Source organism: Mobula birostris, chromosome 12, assembly GCF_030028105.1.
Source record: "Mobula birostris isolate sMobBir1 chromosome 12, sMobBir1.hap1, whole genome shotgun sequence".
Lineage (NCBI taxonomy): Eukaryota > Metazoa > Chordata > Chondrichthyes > Myliobatiformes > Myliobatidae > Mobula > Mobula birostris.
In genome coordinates this window covers 32,121,534-32,143,487 of record NC_092381.1, presented here as the reverse complement: position 1 = coordinate 32,143,487, position 21,954 = coordinate 32,121,534, and the positions used below count along the sequence as shown (strand labels likewise).

General features: G+C 39.6%; 1 protein-coding gene across 4 annotated transcripts in view; it reads right to left on the bottom strand.

Moving 5' to 3' along the window:
• ptprfa (protein tyrosine phosphatase receptor type Fa) overlaps nt 1-21,954 on the bottom strand; it is a 358,686-nt gene that overhangs the window by 254,716 nt on the left and 82,016 nt on the right. For all 4 annotated transcript variants that reach the window (XM_072273546.1, XM_072273548.1, XM_072273547.1 and 1 more), the window contains exon 2: nt 15,868-16,020. In XM_072273546.1, coding sequence (XP_072129647.1) covers nt 15,868-15,970 — 103 coding nt within the window. In that variant the 5' untranslated portion in view covers nt 15,971-16,020. The remainder of the gene's footprint in view (nt 1-15,867; nt 16,021-21,954) is intronic.

The following is a 21,954-nucleotide window of genomic DNA, read 5'->3' as shown; positions in this document are numbered from 1 at the left end:
CATTATCAACTCCTGCCTGAGAAACGACTTAGATCCGCTCCATTGTGCAACAAGTCCACCACTGGATCCTTGACCTCCTAACAGGCAGACCACAATCTATGCGGATTGGAAATAACACCTCCACCTCGCTGACAATCAACACTGGTGCACCACAGGGATGTGAGCTTAGGCCTCAGGTCTACTCTCTCTGCACCCATAACAGTGTAGCTAAACACAGCTCAAATACCACCTATATATTTGCTGATGACACAACTATTGGCAGAATTTTAGATGGTTATGAAAGGATGTACAGGAGTGAGATTTACTAGTTAGTTGAGTTGTGTCACAACAACTACCTTGCACTCAATGTCAGCAGGACCAAAAAGCTGATTATGGATTTCAATGAGGGTAAGATGAGGGAAGACAAACCGATCCTCATAGAGGGATCAGAAGTGGAGAGAGTGAGCAATTTTAAGTTCCTGGGTGTCAATATCGCTGAGGACCTAACCTCGACTCAACATATTGATGCAGCTATAAAGAAGGCAAGATAGCAGCTGTATTTCATTGGGAGATGGCAGAGAGGAAGAAGCTGTTCCTAAATCCCTGAGAGTGTGGCTTCAGGCTTCTGTACCTCCTTCCCAACAGTAAGAAGAGGGTATGTCCTGGGTGGTGAGGGTCCTTAATAATGGATGCTCCTTGAAATTGTCTTTTGCACACTGGCTGAATGCAGTCTTTCATTGATTCTGCTATAGTTATTATTCTATGGATTTATTGAGTATGCCCACAAGAAAATGAATCTCATTTTTGAACTTGGTGACATATATATGGTGATAATAAATTTATGAGGCGTGACTAATAAGTTCATGGCCTAAGGGTAGGAGGAGTCAATTTTAGAAAACCTAACACATTTATTTTTCAACATAGTCCCCTCCTGCATTTACACACTTAGTCCAGCGGTCGTGGAGTATACAGATCTTGGACCTCCAGAAAGTGTCCACAGCAGGGGTGGTTGATAAATTTGTGGCCTAAGGTAGAAAGAGGTAAGTTATTAACTACTTTCTGCATAATCACTCAGAGTTGAACTGCATTTACATGTAATGAGAGCCATATAACTCATCTCCTTCTACCTTAGGCCATGAACTTATCAACCACCCCTGCTGTGGACCACTTTCTAGAGGCCCAAGATCTGTATGCTCCACGGCCGCTGGACTAAGTGTGTAAATGTAGGAGGGGACTATGTTGAAAAATAAATGTGCTAGGTTTTCTAAAAGTGACTCCTTCTACCTTTGGCCACGAACCTATCAATCACCCCTTGTACTTTGAACTTTCAATAGCAAGACCATTCAATGTGGAAAGATTGACAAAAATAAAGTTAAGAGAAGAGGTCTCATTGAAATACAAACTTCATACAGGCTCAGGCAAGTGGGTTGCAAGGAGGATATTTTCCTTCGCTGAGTTTCTAGAACGAGGGTCATAGACTTGGAATATGGGGTAATACATTATTCTTCACTCAGAGGCTGGTGGTGGAATTCTCTACACAAAAAACTGCGGAGTCAGAGTAGCTAAAAATATTGAAGAGGAAGAAAGATAAATTATTAAATAAAAACAAAGGGAATGAGCAGGGTAGGTATACTGTAGAGAATCAGTCATGATCAGATTGCACAGTGGAGCAGGCTCAAAGGGCTGAAAAGTCTATAACTATCCAATTTTTTATATTTCATATTTTATTTAAGATATTAATCTACGGCCCCACATATTCTCCACATGGACCCAAAAGACCGTTTGACAGTATTTTGAAGAATATCTGTGGAATTATGCCTGATCTTCTGAATAATATACATTTTAAAGGAAACATTATTATAACATGGATTATCTAATCATGGAAATGTTTCTTTTGGAGAAAGCATACTATGAAACTGGCTGCTATGTTGCCTATATTTCATGAGCACTTCATTGAACGTAGAACAATGCAGCATAGTGCTGGCCCTGTGGCTCACAGATGTTGTGCCAACCCTTCCTTCCCTCAAAGCCCTCCATTTTCCTTTCATCCATGTGGCCATTTGAAGAACCTTGCGAAGCCCTAAAAGATGTACAAGAAACTCAGTACAAAATAACCAGTTCCTTTCCTTTGACTTTGAAGAGGTTGATTATACTCTGAAATTGCTATCTAGGAACATTCTGCTAATTACAAGATTTTATGTAAATGTGAGCGTCTGCTGTCGTGGAAGGCATAATAAGACAGGAAACAAACAAACTGAGTTTGAGTGCTTCTAGGATCCAGACTACTGAGAGCAGGTAACTCAAAGCAATGGAACAAACCACTAACAGTATCTCTGGATAAGGAAACAAACTCAGAATGCTCCACCAGGCAAACATCTTCAATACTGAAATTCTAGTTACACTCAATCAGCCACATCAGCATCATTCAATACTTGACAACAGATTCCAGAAACAAACACTACACTCCGTAACTTCTGCCATCTTAACGGGATCCCACCACCAAGCACCTTTCCCACCCCAACCCCAACATTTTGCTTTCCGCAAGGACCGTTCCCTACGTGACTCCTGTCCATTCGTCCCTCCCCACTGATCTGCCTCTTACACCTGCCCCTACACCTCCTCCCTCATGACCATTCAGGGCCCCAAACAGTCCTTCCAGGTGAGGCAACACTTCACCTGTGAATCTCTTCAGGTCATATACTGTGTCTGGTGCTCCCGCTGTGGCCTCCTGTATACCGGTGAGACCTGATGTAGATTAGAGGACTGCTTTGTTGAGCACCTATGCTCCGTCCACCAGAAGAAGTGGGATCTCATTTTAATTCTACTTCCCATTCCTATTCCGTTATGTCAATCCATGGCCTCCCCTATTGTCGAGATGACACCACCTTACATTCTGTCTGGGTTGCCTCCAACCTGATTACATGAAGATAGATTTCTCCATTCCTTCCCTCCACCCCCTTTCACAATTCCACATCCCCTTTCCCTCCCTCACCTTATTTCCTTGTCTACCCATCACCTCCCTCTGGTGCTCCCCCCACCTTTTTTCTTTCTTCCATGGCCTTCTGTCGTCTCTTATTAGATTCCCCCTTTTCAACTCCCGTATCCCTTTCACCAATCAACTTCCCAGTTCTTTACTTCAGCCCTTCCCCACCCAATTTCACTTATCACCTCGTGTTTCTCTCTTCCTTCCCTCCCCCCCACCTTTCAACTATTCCTCAACGTTTTTTTCTCCAGTCCTGCTGAAGGGTCTCAGCCCAAAATGTCAGCTGTACTCTTTTCCATAGATACTCCCTGGCCTGCTGAGTTCCTCCAGCATTTTATGTGTGTTGCTTGGATTTCCAGCATCTGCAGATTTTGTCTTGTTTGTGATTGGGTTACTCCATTCCAAGGTCTGATATGACTACCAGGCAGTCACAGAGAGATAAAAAAAAAATCAAAGACTCGGTCAAAGCCTCCTTAAAGCTATGCAAAAGCCCCATTTACTGCTGGGAATTTCTGGACAATGCAGGGAACAGCAAATGTGGATATCCAGTACACCGAGAAAGCAAATGATAATACTGTCCCTCTCTCAATGTATCAGGAGAATTAAAGGCGATGTCTTTATGCCAGGGCCAGATCAGGCACAGTCATATGACTTTGGTGACACGTCACTGTCTTTTGACACAGTCACAAGACATTAGAGGCGTAATTTAGAGTATTGTGTGCAGATCTAGTCATCTACATTTTTTCAAACTCACAGATACAAGGATGCTACCAGAACTGGAGTACATAAGTTGAATAGGGGAAAAGTTGAATAGGTTAGAACTTCATTCCCTAGAGCATGGGAGAATGAGGGGAGATTTGATAGAGGTACACCAAATTATAAAAGGCATAGAGAGAATAAATGCAAGCAGGCTTTTTCCACTGACATTAGGCAAGACAAGAACTACAGGTCATGGGTTAAGGGTGAGAGGTGAAATGTTTAAGGGAACCTGAGGGAGAACTTCTTCACTTCAAGGGTGGTGAAAGTGTGGAACGAGCTGCCAGAAATGATGGCCGCAGGTTTGATTTCAATATTTGAGATAAATTTTAATAGTTACATGGACAGAAGGGTGTGGAGAGGTATAGTCTGTCCAGGTGCAAGTTGATAGGACTAGGCAGAATAGTTTGTCATGGACTAGATGATTCAAATGGCTTGTATCTGTGCTGTAGTGTCCTATAATTCTATGACTCTATTTGGAATGGCAAGGCAGGCCGTAGGGTCCATTTAACCTACTTGTTTCTCTTATTTTCTCTTGAAGCAATGCATAGCACTGTTTTCTAACAGAGATATTGTGTGGGGGGGGGAAGAGAAATAACTGTAGAGACTGATATGTCAAATGGCTCACAGTGTTAGTAAATTTGGCTGCAATTTCAGATGAGGCTACATAATGAAACAATGACAATTTGCAATTGTTATCCAAGTGAGATCCTCAAGGGCTTGTCAATAGTAAGAGCTGTTGGTCATTAAGTTATTCATCATTTGAAATTAATTCAATTTGCAGCAGGTGTTAAACTTTTGAACAGTGAATATAGTCTAGAGACAACGAAGCTCTTCCATTTTAAAGACTGCTTTGAAGTAGTACAAGATCAGACTGGAAATGCAGAGCCTGAATTCAGGAAGACTGGCTTCAATGTAGGATCCTCACTTTTATCCAAATATCCTGCAGGAACATCCATTCAGACTGTGCTTCCAAAAGTTGCAAAGAGGGTAGGGTAGGGATGGTAAGACAAAAATATCTCAGATAGGATGCAGCCAGGATTGCTGAAGTTATTCATTCTCCCTCACCCTTGCTGCCACCTGTTTTCGTATGAAAGGATTCTCTCTGAAATGTTATCACTTTCTCTTGCCACAGTTGCTGACTGATCTACTGAGAATTTGCAAAGTTTACTTTGGAATTATTGGAACAAATATTCCAATATTTTTTGTCAGCAGCATTCCATCAGAACTGAAATTATACTTTATTCTTCTGCCTCCATAAACGCAGGTGATTTGCTATCCAACATCTACTGAATTCTACTTCTGTTTTCCAACTAACAGTTTTCCTTGATATTGGGAACATTTGAATCAAATTACCACTTATTTCCAGAGAATAGAATCTCAATGCGTGTTATCTCATTATCTTAACACATAGTGATAAAAGAATTGAACTGACAAATCAAACGTCCACTCCAAGGTCAATATATGCTTGACAGTATTATGACTACAACTGATCATAAAAATTTACATGCAGTCAGATTTTAACTTCTATTCCCTTATTTTTACCTTCTAAATATAAAGATAAGTGTTCCAATAACGTACTTGACTGTTTTCTCCATGAAGTGGTGGTCCAGTGAGAGCTCCAAGTACATACTTCGGTTTTCAACATTTAAAGAAAAGACTAGCATTTTGGACAGGCGCCTTTCAAACCTTTTTGAAAGTAATTTGTAGCCAATGATGTACTCTTTAAGTACAATTACTGATGTTAGGAATAAAACTTGGTAGTCTTCTGAACACAGCATCATTGTGGGGAAAAAAATCAGTGCAAATGGAGAAAGAGAGAGATACAAGTGACCTGAATATGCCAATGATTGCTCATGATATCCAAAAAGAAATCCCTACTATTATTTTGTGGGATTAGCAGCAAGTGTAATAAAATTATCTGATAATGGTCAATATGGGGCAAGTAAAAATTGGACATGTGGGAAAAAGCTAAAAATGGAGGAACACTAAAGTTTCAGGGTTACAGAACTGAACTCTGTTACAGAGGTAAGGCAGACTCACATGTGCATTTGAATATGATGAGCATTTTCAGTCCACTATTAATGTAAATAATTTTATATATCTTTATAAAATTAAAGGCAAAGAGTTCGCCCTCTCACAATTCAAAAATATTGCCATTATATTCAGTGTTATTAGAAGTATGATTGACTCAATATTTTTAAAAGTCACCTAATTGATTTTAAACAGTTGTACAACAACCCTTGTTCATATCCTGCAGCAGCTCTTCTAGCTACCTTTACATTAATTCATGTTTCCACACTGATTTCATTGGGTTTCAGGCACTGGTTCACAATGTAGATCCTACAATTAACCATTTCTCATTTCTTCTATTTAAGAACTGGAAACCTATTGACTTACTTTCATTTCATCAAAAGTGAATGCTCTATTTCTGGAATCATAGCAATGTATTCAGGAAAATACAACTAGATTCATTGTTATGGTTGCAGTTTAAAAATAAGCGGTGCAATCTCACAAACCATCTTATTCAAGGCTTGATGAATTATGACAATTTTGTCGACCCAAGTTCTTTTGTATGAACATTTCAGTTCACCGTTAGTTATTAGTACATATTCAGAATTTTTCATATTTCCAAATTAACTGGAAATTTCAGCTTTGTATGGTAACTTACTTCCTAGTAGAACTATTGCTTCTGCCTGCTCGTTCCACAGAACTTCTCTTCATTCCTTGGCTCCATCCTCTCTTCCCCGGTCCTTTTCCATTTAATGGCTACATTATTTCAGCCTACTGCAGACATACCCTTTTTCTTACCACTGTCCTTGCCCCCATTACATACCCTCAGCTTCTCTGCTCCTCAGACTAATTTGCTTCCTCTCTTTCTCAGCTGAAGGGACTCAGATGCTGCCTTAGCTGCTGAGTTTTTCCAGTATTGCCTGTTTTTTAATATGCAAATTTTTGTTTGGGATGATACTTGTGTTGCAATGATTAATATGAAATCTGCCACCTTTCAAAAATCAAAGTTCAAAGTAAATTTATTATCAAAATCCATATATGTCAAATACTGTCCAGGGATTCATTTCCTTGCAGGCAATCGCAGTAGAACAAAGAAGTACAATAGAATCAATGAAAAACTATAAAAAAACTCACAAATAGTGCAAATACAAACATGTAATAATACTAATATTAATAAATAAATAAATAAAACAGAGAACATAAGTTGTAGATTCCTTTAAAGTGAGTCCAGAAGTTGTGTTCAATGATCAATTCGGTGCTGTGGTGAATGATGATGTCCACACTGGTTCAGAAGCCTGACGGTTAAAGGACATACACAGAATGCAAGAGGTTGCAGCTGCTCTTTGAGTTCCTCGGAGAGCTACTTCTGCAGTTCTGGTTGCACTTTAGTCCCGCACTCCTCATCTATGGGCATCCAGTTCGAAAGGGGGCAGGGTGAGAGGAAGGTCTCCTGGTGGGCTTGGTTCGGGCTAGGCCAAGATAGCCATCCATTGGTCTAGGTGGTGGAAGGTGGAGGACTCTGCCCGGGCCAACTCCCTGCCCCTTTTCGGAGGATATGTCCGTGCCAGGCTGTCCTTGGAGAAGGAGAACATGGTCGTGGCAGGCACACTGGGGGATTTCCATGAGTAGTGTGGACTGTTTAATAGACAGTAGCGGCTATATAGGAATTTAAATGCAACTACCGTCTTGTAAATATTGATTGTCCTGGAAACAAACTTTTATCATTTTGATAAAAAAAAGAACAATAACTGCTTCTGAAGACCCAAGGCTCCTGTACCTTCTTCCTAATGGTAACAAGAATAACTTCAGTTTATTTTTTTCATATTTCAAATGGCTTTAAATTTTTACAACATATTCATGCTGAGAGATTTGAGGGAATTTTAACTGTCATGCCAGTAAGAAATTATCTTTTTTGCAGTTTCTACAGGCTTTCTGTCATTTTAGTTGACACAAATAAGATCGTGTATGTGTTTACATAACATTATTGTGTCACAATGGAATCATGGTGACATGTCCCTTGTGATGTTAAATATCCATTTATATGTGGTATTCAAGTGTAGACTAACATTTCATTTATGTGAGCCAAATAATCTTCAATAAATTTCAGAGAACAATATTTACTTTGTGAGTGGTTGTATAGCAAATCTGGCCAATTGCCAAATTAAATTAAAATATAAAATCATTTCAATTTCACACTGAATTTTTCCACCTTATAGGACAGTGCACAGAAACATCAATCAGCCTGGAAGGAAAAACAAATGTCTCCAATTCATTGCTGACACTAATTCTGCATTGGAGCTACATGAATGAAATGTTTTTACTGTGACATGATACTAAAACCATACAATTTTACAAGCTATTACTGAAAGAAACAGCAGCCAGCAAGAGACTGAGGTGCAAACTACATAATGTCCTAATGACTTAACACACTTAAATCAATTTATCAGACAAAATATACAAATAAGAGATCATTTTCCTTAAACTGATACTGTTGTCTCCACTCTTGGCTCCAACCCATGACACTGAAAAAAAAGAGCTGGAAAATGCCAACTGAACAAATAAAAAAAACAGAGGTAATGCAAACTATGGGGAACTGAGGAATAACCTGTGACATTTTCATCAGTATTGCTTCCAGGTTTAGCAGAATAATCAACAAATTTAGTTTTTAAAAACGCCTCCAATGCAGCCTGTATTTTCTTTTAAACAAATTGCAAATATAAAATTGCACCTGAATGAGCCCTCCGGTTTTTTTGAACCATAAGCTCTGACAGTAAAAGATCTAATTCAGTGAAGTGAAATCAATACATCTACAGTCCATGCTAATAAAAAGGTACCTTAAATCCCAGATTAATACTTTTGCTGCATCCCATAAGAACAAAAATCTATCAAAACAACCAATCATCAATTTCATAACATTGTTAGCTACAGAGAAAATAAAGTTATTAACTTTGAGTAACACACAAATAAAATGCTGGTGGAACGCAGCATCCATAGGAAGAAGTACTGTCAACGTTTCAGGCTGAGACTCTTTGACAAGAAGGGTCTTTCATCCTGACGAAGGGTCTCGGCCTGAAACGTCGACTGTGCTTCTTCCTATGGATGCTGCCTGGCCTGCTGCGTTCCACCAGCATTTTGTGTGTGTTGCTTGAATTTCCAGCATCTGAAGATTTCCTTGTGTTTGCACTATTAACTTTGACTTTGGTTCAATAATATCTCATTAACTGCAAAAACATCACAACTTTTAGTCTACTTTGTACTTGTCCTATATTTTAATATTTGACTCTCCCTATTTTCATTCTCAAATTTCAGAATCAGAATCACTTCGTTGTCAGTCTTTGATATATAATAGAATTTATTGTGGTTTGTTACTAAGCATAAAAACAAGTTGATAACGTAACAGACAACACAATAGCAACCAATAATTTACAAGACAATAGTGTAAACAGCCATGAACAATGAACAATTAGCAGAATGGTCATATATGCAAAGGTCAATAATAAAACTTAAATAAATGTGAACATATGAACAGACACAGCAAAACAAAGAGAGCAGGAAAGACCATTTAAGTGATGTTGTATGGAACAATTAGGGTATTACACCCGAGTGAGTTTTCTTGAGAAGCTTGGAAGCTACAGGAAAGAAGCTTCAGAGATGACATGCAGTCCTGGTGGTGATGGATTTGAGGTATCTTCCTGATGGCAATTTTGAGAATAGGTGACTGCCTGGGCAGGTGGAGTCAGTAGTAAACTTTTTCCAGTTCTTTTCTTCACGCTAGCAATGATGACTTTCCACCTCGATTCCCAAACCCGCACTAAACAAGAAGTTTGTTCCATCCCGTTCAAAGACAACAACTAGCTCCAATTCTCCACAAACCAAAAATATTTCCTCCTGCACTAATTCTGTATTCAATCATTAAGATAGTTAATCTCAATGTTCTAGCACAAGGCATCAATAACAATTCAGAAAATATGTTTGAGATACTGAATTATAGAAGTGGCAATTCCTCCACCACTGTCTTCTATTTCATCTCAGTTTATTCTTCCCCTTCTATAGCACTCTTGCCTTTTTGTGCAAAGCAATACCCACCCCTATTACACCAAAATATTGTATCTATGCAAAGGGGGATCCATTTGAGCTGCACTCCAAACATAAGTAAACAACTGTGGCAAAATTTGCTTAGACTTCTTTTGTTCTGTGAAATATCAACACGATTTATCCCACTTTAGTAAAACATTTTCAGGCCGATATCATCATCTTAGTGATTCACCTGTAAACTGGTTATATTAGTGTTTCTGATGTCAATAGTTTCCTCCAAGAGTATACATCTCATAAAAAGTTAAGCAACTCTTTCACTCATTAATGCAAGTTGCACTCAGTTAAAATCAATACAGGATGTCCCAATTCCCTATTCTGCTTGAGTTAGTAAGGCATGAAGTTATTTAAAACTGGCCTTTAGTCTTATGGACTAGATCTTAATGGTTAATTGCATTAAGACTTGTAGTGCCTCAAGATCTTCAGTTTCCCATTTAGCCTTTTCTTCACATTTGCTGACAATAGCTGGCATTGTTCACATTATTTTATATCATAAGGCCATAAGACATAGGAGCAGAATTAGGTTATTCAGCCCATCAAATCTGCTCCACCATTCCATCATGACTGATCCTGGATCCCATTCAATCCATAAGCCTGCCTTCTCGCCATATCCTTTGATACTCTGACCAATCAGTAAACGATCAACTTCCACCTTAAATATACCCACGGACTTGGCCTCCACCGCAGTCTGTGGCAGAGCATTCCACAGATTTACTCAGCTCGAGCTAAAAAAACTGCCCCTCATCGCCTCTCAATTTTGTACTCTGCCCTCTAGTTCTCCACCATACCCTATCTAGTTCTTTCAACATTCGGGAGGTTTCAAGGTTTCAATGAGATTTCCCCCACATTCTTCTAAATTCCAGGGACTACAGGTGCAAATTTGCCAAATGATCCTCATATGTTAACCCCGTCATACCCAGAATCATCCTCATGAACCTCCTCTGGACTCTCTCCAATGACAACACATCCTTTCAGAGATATGGGGCCCCAAACTGTTGACAGTACTCCAAGGGCGGCCTGACTAGTGTCTTATAAGGCTCAACATTATTGCCTTGCTTTTATGTTCTATTCCCCTTAAAATAAATAAGAACATTGCATTTGCAATGATTATTATATTATTATTATTAATCATTACCACTGACTCAACCTGTAAATTAATCTTCTGGGAGTCTTGCACAAGGACTCCTAAAGCTCTCTGCAACTCTGATGTTTGAACCTTCTCCCCATTTAGATAATACTCTGCACTATTGTTCCTTTTACCAAACTGCATTAACATACATTTCCCAACACTGTTTTCCATCTATCACTTTTTTGCCCATTCTTCCAATTTGACTAAGTCCTGCTGCAATCACACTGCTTCCTCAGCACTATCCACGGCTCCACCTATCTTCATGTCATCCGCAAACTTTGCCACACAGCCATCAATTCCATTTTCTAAATCATTGCCAAACAATGTGAAAAGCAGCAGTCCTAATACTAACCTGAGGAATACCGTCCCAACCGTTCAACAGACGACGCCATTGATATCACCATCCACCTGGCCCTAACCCACCTGGACAAAAAAAACACGTATGTTCGAATGCTGTTCATAGACTTCAGTTCAGTATTCAGCACAATCATTCCTCAGAAACTGACTGGAAAGCTGAGCCCACTGGACCTGAACACCTCCCTCTGTAACTGGACCCTAGACTTCCTGACTGGGAGACCTCAGTCAGTCTGGATTAGAAGCAGCATCTCCAACAGCATCACACTGAGTACAGGGGCCCCCCAGGGCTGTGTGCTCAGTCCACTGCTGTTCACTCTGCTGACCCACGACTGTGCTGCAACACACAATGTGGTGGATCTCATCAGCAATAATGATGAGTCAGCATACAGAAAGGAGGTGCAGTGGCTAATGGACTGGTGCAGAGCCAACAACCTGTCTCTGAATGTGAACAAAACAAAAGAGATGGTTGTTGACTTCAGGAGGACACGGAACAACCACTCTCCGCTGAACATCGACGACTCCTCCGCAGAGATCATTAAGAGTACATTTCTTGGTGTTCACCTGGCGGAGAATCCCACCTGGTCCCTCAACACCAGCTCCATAGCAAAGAAGGCCAGGCAGCGCCTCTACTTTCTGTGAAGGCTGAGAAAAGTCCATCTTCCACCTCCTTATCCTCACCACATTCTACAGAGGTTGTATTGAAAGCATCCTGAGCAGCTGCATCACTGCCTGGTTCAGAAATTGCACCCGTCTCAGATCTCAAGATCCTGCAGCGGATAGTAAGGTCAGCTGAGAAGATGATCAGGGTGTCTCTTCCCGCCATTAGAGACATTTACACCACATGCTGCATCCGTAAAGCAAACAGCATTATGAAGGACCCCACGCACCCCTCATGCAAACTCTTCTCCCTCCTGCTATTTGTCAAAAGGCACCGAAGTATTCGAGCTCTCACGACCAGACTATGTAACAGTTTCTTCCCCCAAGTCATCAGACTCCTCAATACCCAGAGCCTGGACCGACACCAACCTACTGCCCTCTACTGTGCATAATGTCTTGTTTATTATTTATTGTAATGCCTGCACTGTTTTGTGCACTTTATGCAGTCCTGGGTAGGTCTGTAGTCTAGTGTAGTTTTTGTGTTGTTTTTTACATAGTTCAGTGTAGTTTTTGTATTGTTCATGCAGCACCATGGTCCTGAAAAACAATGTCTCGTTTTTACTGTGTACTGTACCAGCAGTTATGGTCGAAATGACAATAAAAGTGACCTGACTTGACTAGTCACTGGCAGCCAACCAGAAAAGGTCCCTTTTATTCCCACTCACTGCCTTCTGCCTGTCAGACATTCCGCTATCCATGCCAGTATCTTTATTGTAACACCATAGGATTTTATCTTGTTAAGCAGACTCATGTGTGGCACCTTATCATAAGCCTTCTGAAAATCCACTTCTCCTTTGTCCACCTTGATTGTTACTTCCTTGAAGAACTCTTCAACAGCTTTGTCAGACAAGATTTTGCTGCTGTTAGACAAGTAACTAGCCAAAACCTTTTTGGACCAAACATGAATTTTAAAACCTTTTGAAATACAGATTAAGCAAATCCATCACCTGAGAAATGAGTGGCACAATAGCACAGATGGTACAGCTGCTGTTTTACAGCTCAAGTGATCCAGGATCAATCCTGATTTCTGGTACTGTGTGGAAAGTGCCTCTTCTCCCTATGACTACATGAGATTTTTCTGGATGCTCCAAGTTTCCTCCCACATTTTAAAACATGCAGGTTGTTAGATAAATTGGCTCAGTGTGTGTTTAAGTGGTAGAATTTGATGGGAGTGGGAGATTAAATGATATTGTGCATGAATTGTGTAAGTGGGTGCTTGATGGTCAGCATGCACTTGGTGGATCACAGGATGTTTCTGTGCTATATGATACCATGACTCGTTGGAATACATGATTTAAAAGAGCAGTTTTGTACAGATTGCTTAAATAAATGAATCAGAAATACCTATTGACATTTTATAAGATGGCTCCACAAACTTCGAAGTTATTATTCACACCAATTATCCTTTCTCTACACCTCCAAAATAAATCAAACTTCGGAGAATTCAAATTCACATTCTGTCTGCCTTTGGCATTAGCCACAGAATAATTCTGAAGTTGAAACTCAGACTATCTACATGCAATCTAACACCACTGATGTGAAAGCTATGAGGTATTACTATTATCCATTAATATTGTTTTAGTCACACCAATATGTTCTGCATGTAGTATAGTCACACTTCCCCTTATTTTCATACAACGGCTTGTTTATTGATAGATGATAAAATAAATGGATTTCCAAGTGGCCAAGATCTCCAGCCATGTTTATTCCATATGCATTATAATCCAGCTGAGGAAAACAAAAACCTTGAACGAAAATTTAAAAATGTTGATACTTTTCTGCATTGGCGACTGAAAAATGAAAATGAATTAAATATGCAATATGACAAAGTATTTTAAAGGTTTTGCAACATACAAAAACAAATAGATGCTGGATTTCCCTTTTTACTAATAAAAAAACCTCATCTATTTGCTATCTTTAACCTAATAAAAAAAACATCCCAGGCTTTCACAGAAACAGGAACAAACAAAAGCTGCAGCAAGCCCTGAGGAGATAAAAGGACCATAGGCTTTATTGAAATTCAATGATTTTAAGGAGCACCTTAAAGAAGAAGAAGAGAAGTGGAATTAAGGGAATAATTTCGAATCTTTGGTGACATAGCAACCAGTTTAACTTGGGGGTGGTCAAGAATCCAGAAATGTGGAGATAAAGCAGGCAACACAATGGAGGTGATCACTAAAATAAACGTAGGTTTACTTCACTCAGAAACACTGTAGGTCAGGAAGCAAATGAGATGACAGGTCAAAGAGATCTAAATGTGAGATAAGATGGTTTATGGTTTTCAGAATAAAAGGAAGGATGACAAAAACTGTGCTGGAATACTGAATAACTGAGTTCAGAGATGATAGCCTTAGTAACAGATGATCAGAGGAGAGGCTACAATCAAATTGGGTTGTGGAAATGGAAGACTTTAAAGCGGGGTTCCCAGGAGTCCATGGACTCCTCAATTAATGGTGGGGGTCCAAGACATAATAAAGATTGGGAACTCCTGTTTTAAAGAGAGTACAGGACTTAGGGTAAAAAGTGACACCAAAATTGTGAACAGTACAGTTTGGTGCCATGGAAAGATAAGGAGATTTAAAAAAAATACATAAGCGGGATCAAAGGTGATAGTGGTCAGACTTCCTTATATTTAATTGGAAGAATGAAGCCACTGTCAGGGTGGAGCAGAAACACTCCACATTCTGTCTAGGTACCCTCTAATCTGTTGGCATAAACATTGATTTTTCCAACAATTATTTTCCCCCTTCCCCATTCTGACATCTTACCCCTTTTCTCACCTGCATATTACCTACTCCAGTACACCTCCTCCTTTCATTTCTCCCATGGTCCACTCCCCGCTCCTATCAGATTCCTTCTTCTCCAAACTTTCGATGTTTCCACCTATCATCCCCCCCCAAACCATACCCCCACTTGACTTCATCCTCCCTCCCCAACCCACCTGGCTTCACCTATCACCTTCCAGTTTGGCCTCCTTTCCTCTTCCCATCTTATTATTCTGGCATCTTCCCCCTTCCTTTCCCATTCTCAGCCTGAAACATTGACGTTTTATTCATTTCCTTAGATGCTGTCTGACCTGCTATATTTTTCCTTCAGATGATAATTTTGAAGAATAGCTTGTCAAAAATAAAAAGACACAGGTTTGTAGAATACCAGGGGTTATAGTCATTGCTAACAGAAAACTCATTCTAAAAAATATTGAGAACCTTCATCTTATCTAGCCAACTTTAAAAGAGTGTAAGTTCTTGTGTAGACAACGTGTACATAGGGAATATTCTACTTTATGCATTTATTTTCAGATCCAGCTCATCACTTTTGAATGATATTTTGTAAACATCTTCACAGCCAAAATCCAAAATTCATCTAATGTTTGGAGGAGAATTGCCTCCTCCAGTCATTAATTTCTAAAAGTTGGCTTTTCTAGTATTATGTGCTTTTCCATCTGCTCACTGTTCTTTTCTCAAGAGTAATGTACCTTTTGTTATCAAATACTCAGAGTTAAATCTTTAATAATTATTGCCTTAACAACAAAGTTGTGTCTTAATAACTCATTTTTAAATTTGGTACAACATCCTTTACACTAACTTGATTTTGTAGTCTTTCACGTTTACTTTTCACTGATGGTTATGAATGATTTGAAACAAATCTGGTTGGATGGTGAAATTATAGTGTCTAAGATTTTCTAATTTTCTTACACTCTCTGTTGAATTTGAAATCCTGTTCAGATTATAACTATAATGTGAAAAGTACTCAATACAATTGTGCAGTTTCATGATTTGTAACCAATATGCATGTTTTTTGCATATTGCACCTTTTCATACTAACCTCTGCATTCAAGTATATTCACAAATATTCAGGCAACAAAGAAAAAAAGTTTCAACATTAAAATAATTTTACTCACTGTCTGCTTGAATGCACTGTGCCAGGTGGCTCAGGATCACCATGATTGGTAGCGCAGTCGAACGAGTAAGTACCATATTCCAGGCTAAAGTTAGTACTTTCATTCGAGTCCAGATACCAATCTGTCCAGTGGTTGCTTGTCAGATGCTCATACCTTAACAATAAGAATATTATACGTCAGTTATATATTATTTATCATTACTGATCACCAAATAGCTAATAGTTAATTGTTTAAACCTTACAACTTACAAGCCAAAGTGAAACTACAATATGACTTTCTAGCCAGCACAGATTCCATTGGCTGTAACAGCTGTTACAAAATACAAAGACCTGACAACTTAACAAGACCATGAGACATAGGAGCAGAATTAGCAGAATCTACTCCACCGTTCAATCATGGCTGGTTTATTTCCATCCTCCCCCACCCAACCCCTTCATCCCTCCACCTATCTTTGTATCATCCAGAAACTTGACCACAGAGCAATCAATTCTGTTTTCCAGATTACTGACATCCAACATGAAAAATAATAGACCCAACACCAACACCTGCAAAGTACTGACAGATGACCAGAAAAGCCCCCCCGCCATTCCTATACTGTCTTCTGCCAGTCAATCTCCTATCCACACTACTAATTTCCTTGTAATAGGATAAGCTCCTACTTTGTTTAGCAACCTGTGTGTCACCATGTCAAATGCCTCTGCTGACTCCTGAGTATCCTGTTAGTTACTTTCTCAAACCATTACACAGATTTGTCTGGCAAGATCTCCTCTTAAGGAACTAATGCTGTCTTCAACTTATTTTCTCATGTACTTTCAAGTACCTCAAAGCCTCATCCTTAATAATGGACTCCAAATCTTACCAACCCCACATGCATCATGCAAGCCAGTTTATAATTTCTTGCTTTATTGTCTCCTTCCCTTTTTAAAGAGTTGAATGGCTTCTATGATTTCCCAATGCTCTGGAACCATTCCTAGCAATAGTGATTCTTGAAAGATCACTCCTAATATCTTTACAATCTCTTCAGATACCTCTTTCAGAACCCTGGAGCATAGTTCATCTGATCCAGGTGACTTATCCACCTTCAGCCATTCCAGCATTCAAAGCACCTTCTCCTTGTTAACAGTGACTACTCAGTTCTGTCCCTTGACTCTTTCAAATACCTGGTATGTTGCTGATGTCTCCCACAGTGCAAAATACTTATTCAGTTAATCTTTCTTCCTCTCCCATTACTACCTTTTCCAATGTCATTTTCCAGTGGTCCAATGTGCACTTTCTCCTCTCTTTATAGATCTAAAAAAAGGTTTTGATATCCTCTTTTATATCATTAACTAGTTTACATTTATTATTTCAATTTTTCTTTCCTTATGGCTTTTTTAGTTGCCTTATGTTGGTTTTTAAAAGATTCTTGATTCATCTAATCTTCCCACTAACTTTTACAATATTGCATGTCCCATCTTTTACTTTTATGCTGTTTACTTTTTTACTTTTATGTCCATGGTTGCCTCATCCTCCCTTTAGTATGCTGCTTCTTTGGGATGAAATAATCCTGTGATTCTAAATTACTCCCAGAAACTCCTGCCATTGCTCATCTACTATCATCCTTGCTAGGGTCTCCTTCCAATCAGCTTTGGCCAGCATCTCTCTCATGCCTCTTCAGTTACTTTCACTCAACTCTAATCTCAATAGATCCAATTTTAGCTTCTCTTTCTCTCTCTCTCAAACTCCAGGCTGAATTCTATCTTGTTATGATTACTATCTCCATATGTTGCTATGAGTTACACGGTTACTAAGCTGAACAAATTAGCATCTCAACAGCAGACTTGAGGAGATTCAATGTAAACCTTAATTAAGATGCAATAATACCCTCCATATAAAATGAATTTGGTCAGTCAGATAAATAGCTCAATAACCTCCAGAAGCTGAACTTGCAGTATCATCCAATGTTAATTTGAAACTACATTTTTAATAATATTTTGATAAATAGTAGTCATTTTCCAATTTCTTGCTTGAGAAGTCATCAAAATATACATAAAACCAGAAAGAATGTTTTCTCATTTTACGTGTCAAGTACTCTGCTTCTTATCCTTAGGTATTGCCTAATGTTAACACTTAAGGGCAGTGCAGTTTTTACCTCAACTCTGATATAGTCCTTGCTTTCATTTATTTTCTATATACTAAGTGGACCCTCTCAGGTTGGTGCAGATAGTATTACAAACTTCATGCAAGTACAAATTGAACTAATCTTCCAGAATTTCTCTCCTTGACCTTTAAGATTGAAGGAATTGATTGTGGACTTAAGGACGGGGAAATCAAGGAAAAGCACAGTTGTCCACATTGACGGATCTGCAGTGGAGAGGATGAGTAGTTTGAAGACCCTGGCTATCAACATCTCTGAAGATCTATTCTGGACCTGATATATTGCTGCAATTTGAGGAGGCTTGGTATGTCACCAAAGGTACTCACAAATTTCTATATACCATGGAGAGTACTCCAACTGGTTGCACCACCATCTGGAGGAGCCACTGTGAAGGAGTGAAAAAAGCTGCAGAAAGTTGTAAACTCAGCCAGCTCCATTATGGATACTAGCTTCTCCAGCATGCAGAACATTTTCAAACACAAAAAAGGCAGCAAGCATCGAGCAAGACCCCCATCGCTCAAGTCGTGCTCACTTCTCATTGCTATCATCAAGGTGGTGGTACAGGAACCCAAAGACACACACTCAACATGTCAGGAACACCACCTTCCCCTCTGCCAGAGTTCTATATGGACAGTAAACCCATGAACATACTTCACTATTAATTTTCCTCTGTTCATAGCTGTTTTATTACATATTGCAATGTACTGCTGCTACAAAACAACAAATTTCACAGCATATGTGAGTGTTATTAAACCTGCTTCTGACTCTACTGTTTCCCTGGGCAGAGAATTCCACAGATTCACTACTCTCTGGAAAACCAATTTCTCATCTCCATCTTGAATTTATTCCCCTGTACCTTGAGGCTTTATTCCCTAATCTTCTCATATGCTAACCCACTCATCCCCAGAATCAACCTGGTGAACTTCCTCTTCACTGCCTCCAAAACCAGTACAGCTTTCTTCGAGTAAGATGTCCAGAAAAGCACACAGTACTTGAAATGTGGTCTCACTAGTACCAAGTACAGTTGCAATTTATCTTCCTTATTCTGAAATTCATTCCCTCTAGCAATGAAGGTCAATGTTCCATCTATTTTCTTGATAACCTTTTACATCTGCAAACCAACATTGTGCAATTCGTGCACAAGCACTTCCAAGACCCTCTGCGCGACAGCATGCTGCAATCTTTCACCATTTAATTCATAATCTGATCTTTTACTTTACTTTCCAAAATGACCTCACCTCCACATTGTATTCTAACTGCCAGATCCTATCTTAACCTAACTATTTCTCTTTATATCTCCCCGTATCCTTGGACAATTTGCTTTGCCACTCAATTTAGGGTAATCAGCAAATTTAGATCAGATATACTGGGTCCCTTCTTCCAAATCATTACATCACAAACAGTTGTAGGCCCAGTACAGACTCCTGCAGCATTCTGCTCATGACTGACTGCCAGGAAATACCCATTCATCCCAACTCTGTCTTCTATTTGTTAACCAATCCTCTATCCATACTAATATATCACCCCCAACTCCAAGCATCTTCATCTTATGGAAGTCTTTTATGTGGCAATCAAACACCTTCTGGAAATCTTATTATACACCATCCACCTGTTCCCCTCTATCCAATGCACACATTAAATTCTCAAAGAACTCAAGTTTGTCAATCAGGATCTGTTCTTCATGAACCTATGCTGTGTCTGTCTGATGGAACCATTTCTATCCAGATGCCTCGCTATTTCTTCCTTAAAGATAGCTTCAAGCTTTTCACCGACTACAGACGTTAAGCTAACTAGCCTACAGTTACCTGTTTTTTGTCTACATCCTCTTTTAAGCAGAGCTGTGACATTCGCTGTCTTCCAGTTTGCTGGGGATCCATCCAGAGTCCAGACGATTTTGGTGAACTATCACAAATGCATATATTATTACTACCACCATTTCTTTAAGTACACTAGGGACTAGGGTTTCTTTACCTTTAAGCCTACTAACTTGCTCATCACTACTACTTTCGTGACAGCAATGGTCCTCACCTCCCTTTGCATCCATAGCATCTCTTTGGCATGTTAAACATATCCTCCATCATGAAGAGAGACCAAAAATAGTTGCTCAAGGCTTTGGCCCATTACCACATTTCCAAATATTAATTCCTCCTTCTCAACTTCCAAGGGACCTTTTAACTTTTACTGTCTGGCTTTATTTTTTGTGCTCGTTTACATTTGTAACCCATCTTCCCTTTCCTTATTGTTTGCTTCATGGTTCTTTGTTGCTTTTCAAAGGTTTGCCAGTCTTCTGGTTTCCCACTACTTTTGTAACTTTGTATGCATGAGCTTTTAGTTGGATACCTTCTTTAGTTATTCACAGCTGGCTTTTGTCACCCTTACTAGCATTGCTTGTAACTGGAGTATACTTTTGTTGTAGCACACAAAAAATGCTAGAGGAACTCAGGAGGCTAGGCAGCATCTATGGAAAAGAGTATAATCAATGTTTTAGGCCCTGACCCTTTATCAGGACAGGGGAAAAAAGATGCACAGTAGTGTAGTAGTTAGTACAATACAGGTGACCTGGGTTCAATTCCCATTGCTGCCTGTAAGAAATTTGTGCTTTTGCAGATCTTCTCTTGTATGTACTCCTGTTGAGCACCTTGAAAAATCTCTCTGAAAGTCTTTCACTGTCCTACCATATAACATGCATTCTCAGTTTACACTAGTCAGCTCCTTCCTCATCCTGCAGTCTCCTTTATTTAGGCATAATACACTGGTTTAGGATCAAAATATTGCACCCTCCATTTGTATGAAAAATTCAACCGGGCTGATCACTCTTACGAAGAAGATTGCTAACTACAAGATCGTTAATTTTACCTCTCTCATTGCACCCGACCAGATCTAAGATCGCATTTTCCCTTATAGATTCCCTATAAACAGAAGCACAATGAGATCTAGGTGTTCTTGTACATCAATCACTGAAAGCAAGCATGCAAGTACAGCAGGCTCTGAAGAAAGCTAATGGCATGCTGGCCTTCATAACAAGGGGAATTGAGTATAAGAGCAAAGAGGTCCTTCTGCAGCTGTACAGGGCCCTGGTGAGACCACACCTGGAGTACTGTGTGCAGTTTTGGTCTCCAAATTTGAGGAAGGACATTCTTGCTATTGAGGGAGTGCAGCATAGGTTCACAAGGTTAATTCCCGGGATGGCGGGACTGTCATATGTCGAAAGATTGGAGCGAATGGGCTTGTATACTCTGGAATTTAGAAGGCTGAGAGGGGATCTTATTGAAACATATAAGATTATTAAGGGATTGGACACGCTGGAGGCAGGAAGCACGTTCCCACTGATGGGTGAGTCCAGAACCAGAGGCCACAGTTTAAGAATAAGGGATAGGCCATTTAGAACAGAGTTGAGGAAAAATTTTTTCACCCAGAGAGTGGTGGATATATGGAATGCTCTGCCCCAGAAAGCTGTGGAGGTCAAGTCTCTAGATGCTTTCAAGAAAGAGATGGATAAAGCTCTTAACGATAGCGGAATCAAAGGTTACTGGGATAAGGCAGGAACTGGATACTGATAGTGGATGATCAGCCATGATCACAGCGAATGCCGGTGCTGGTTCAAAGGGCCGAATGGCCTACTCCTGCACCTATTGTCTATTGTCTAAAATGCTCAAGAAAGCCATCATGGATGCATTCTATGAAAACCCCCTCAAGAATGCCTTAACCAAATTCAGTCGCCCAATCTATGTGGAAGTTAAAGTCCCCCATGACAACTGCTGTTACATTCTGAAGTGCATCAGATATTTCTTGGTTTATTGCCCATACCACTGTAACATTATTATTCAGTGGCCTACAGACAACTCCCACCAGCGATTTCACCCTTTTACTATTGCTAATCTCTACTCAGCTGGACTCAACATTTTGCTCCTTAAACTGTCTCTTACTGTCACCCCGTTCTTACATTATCT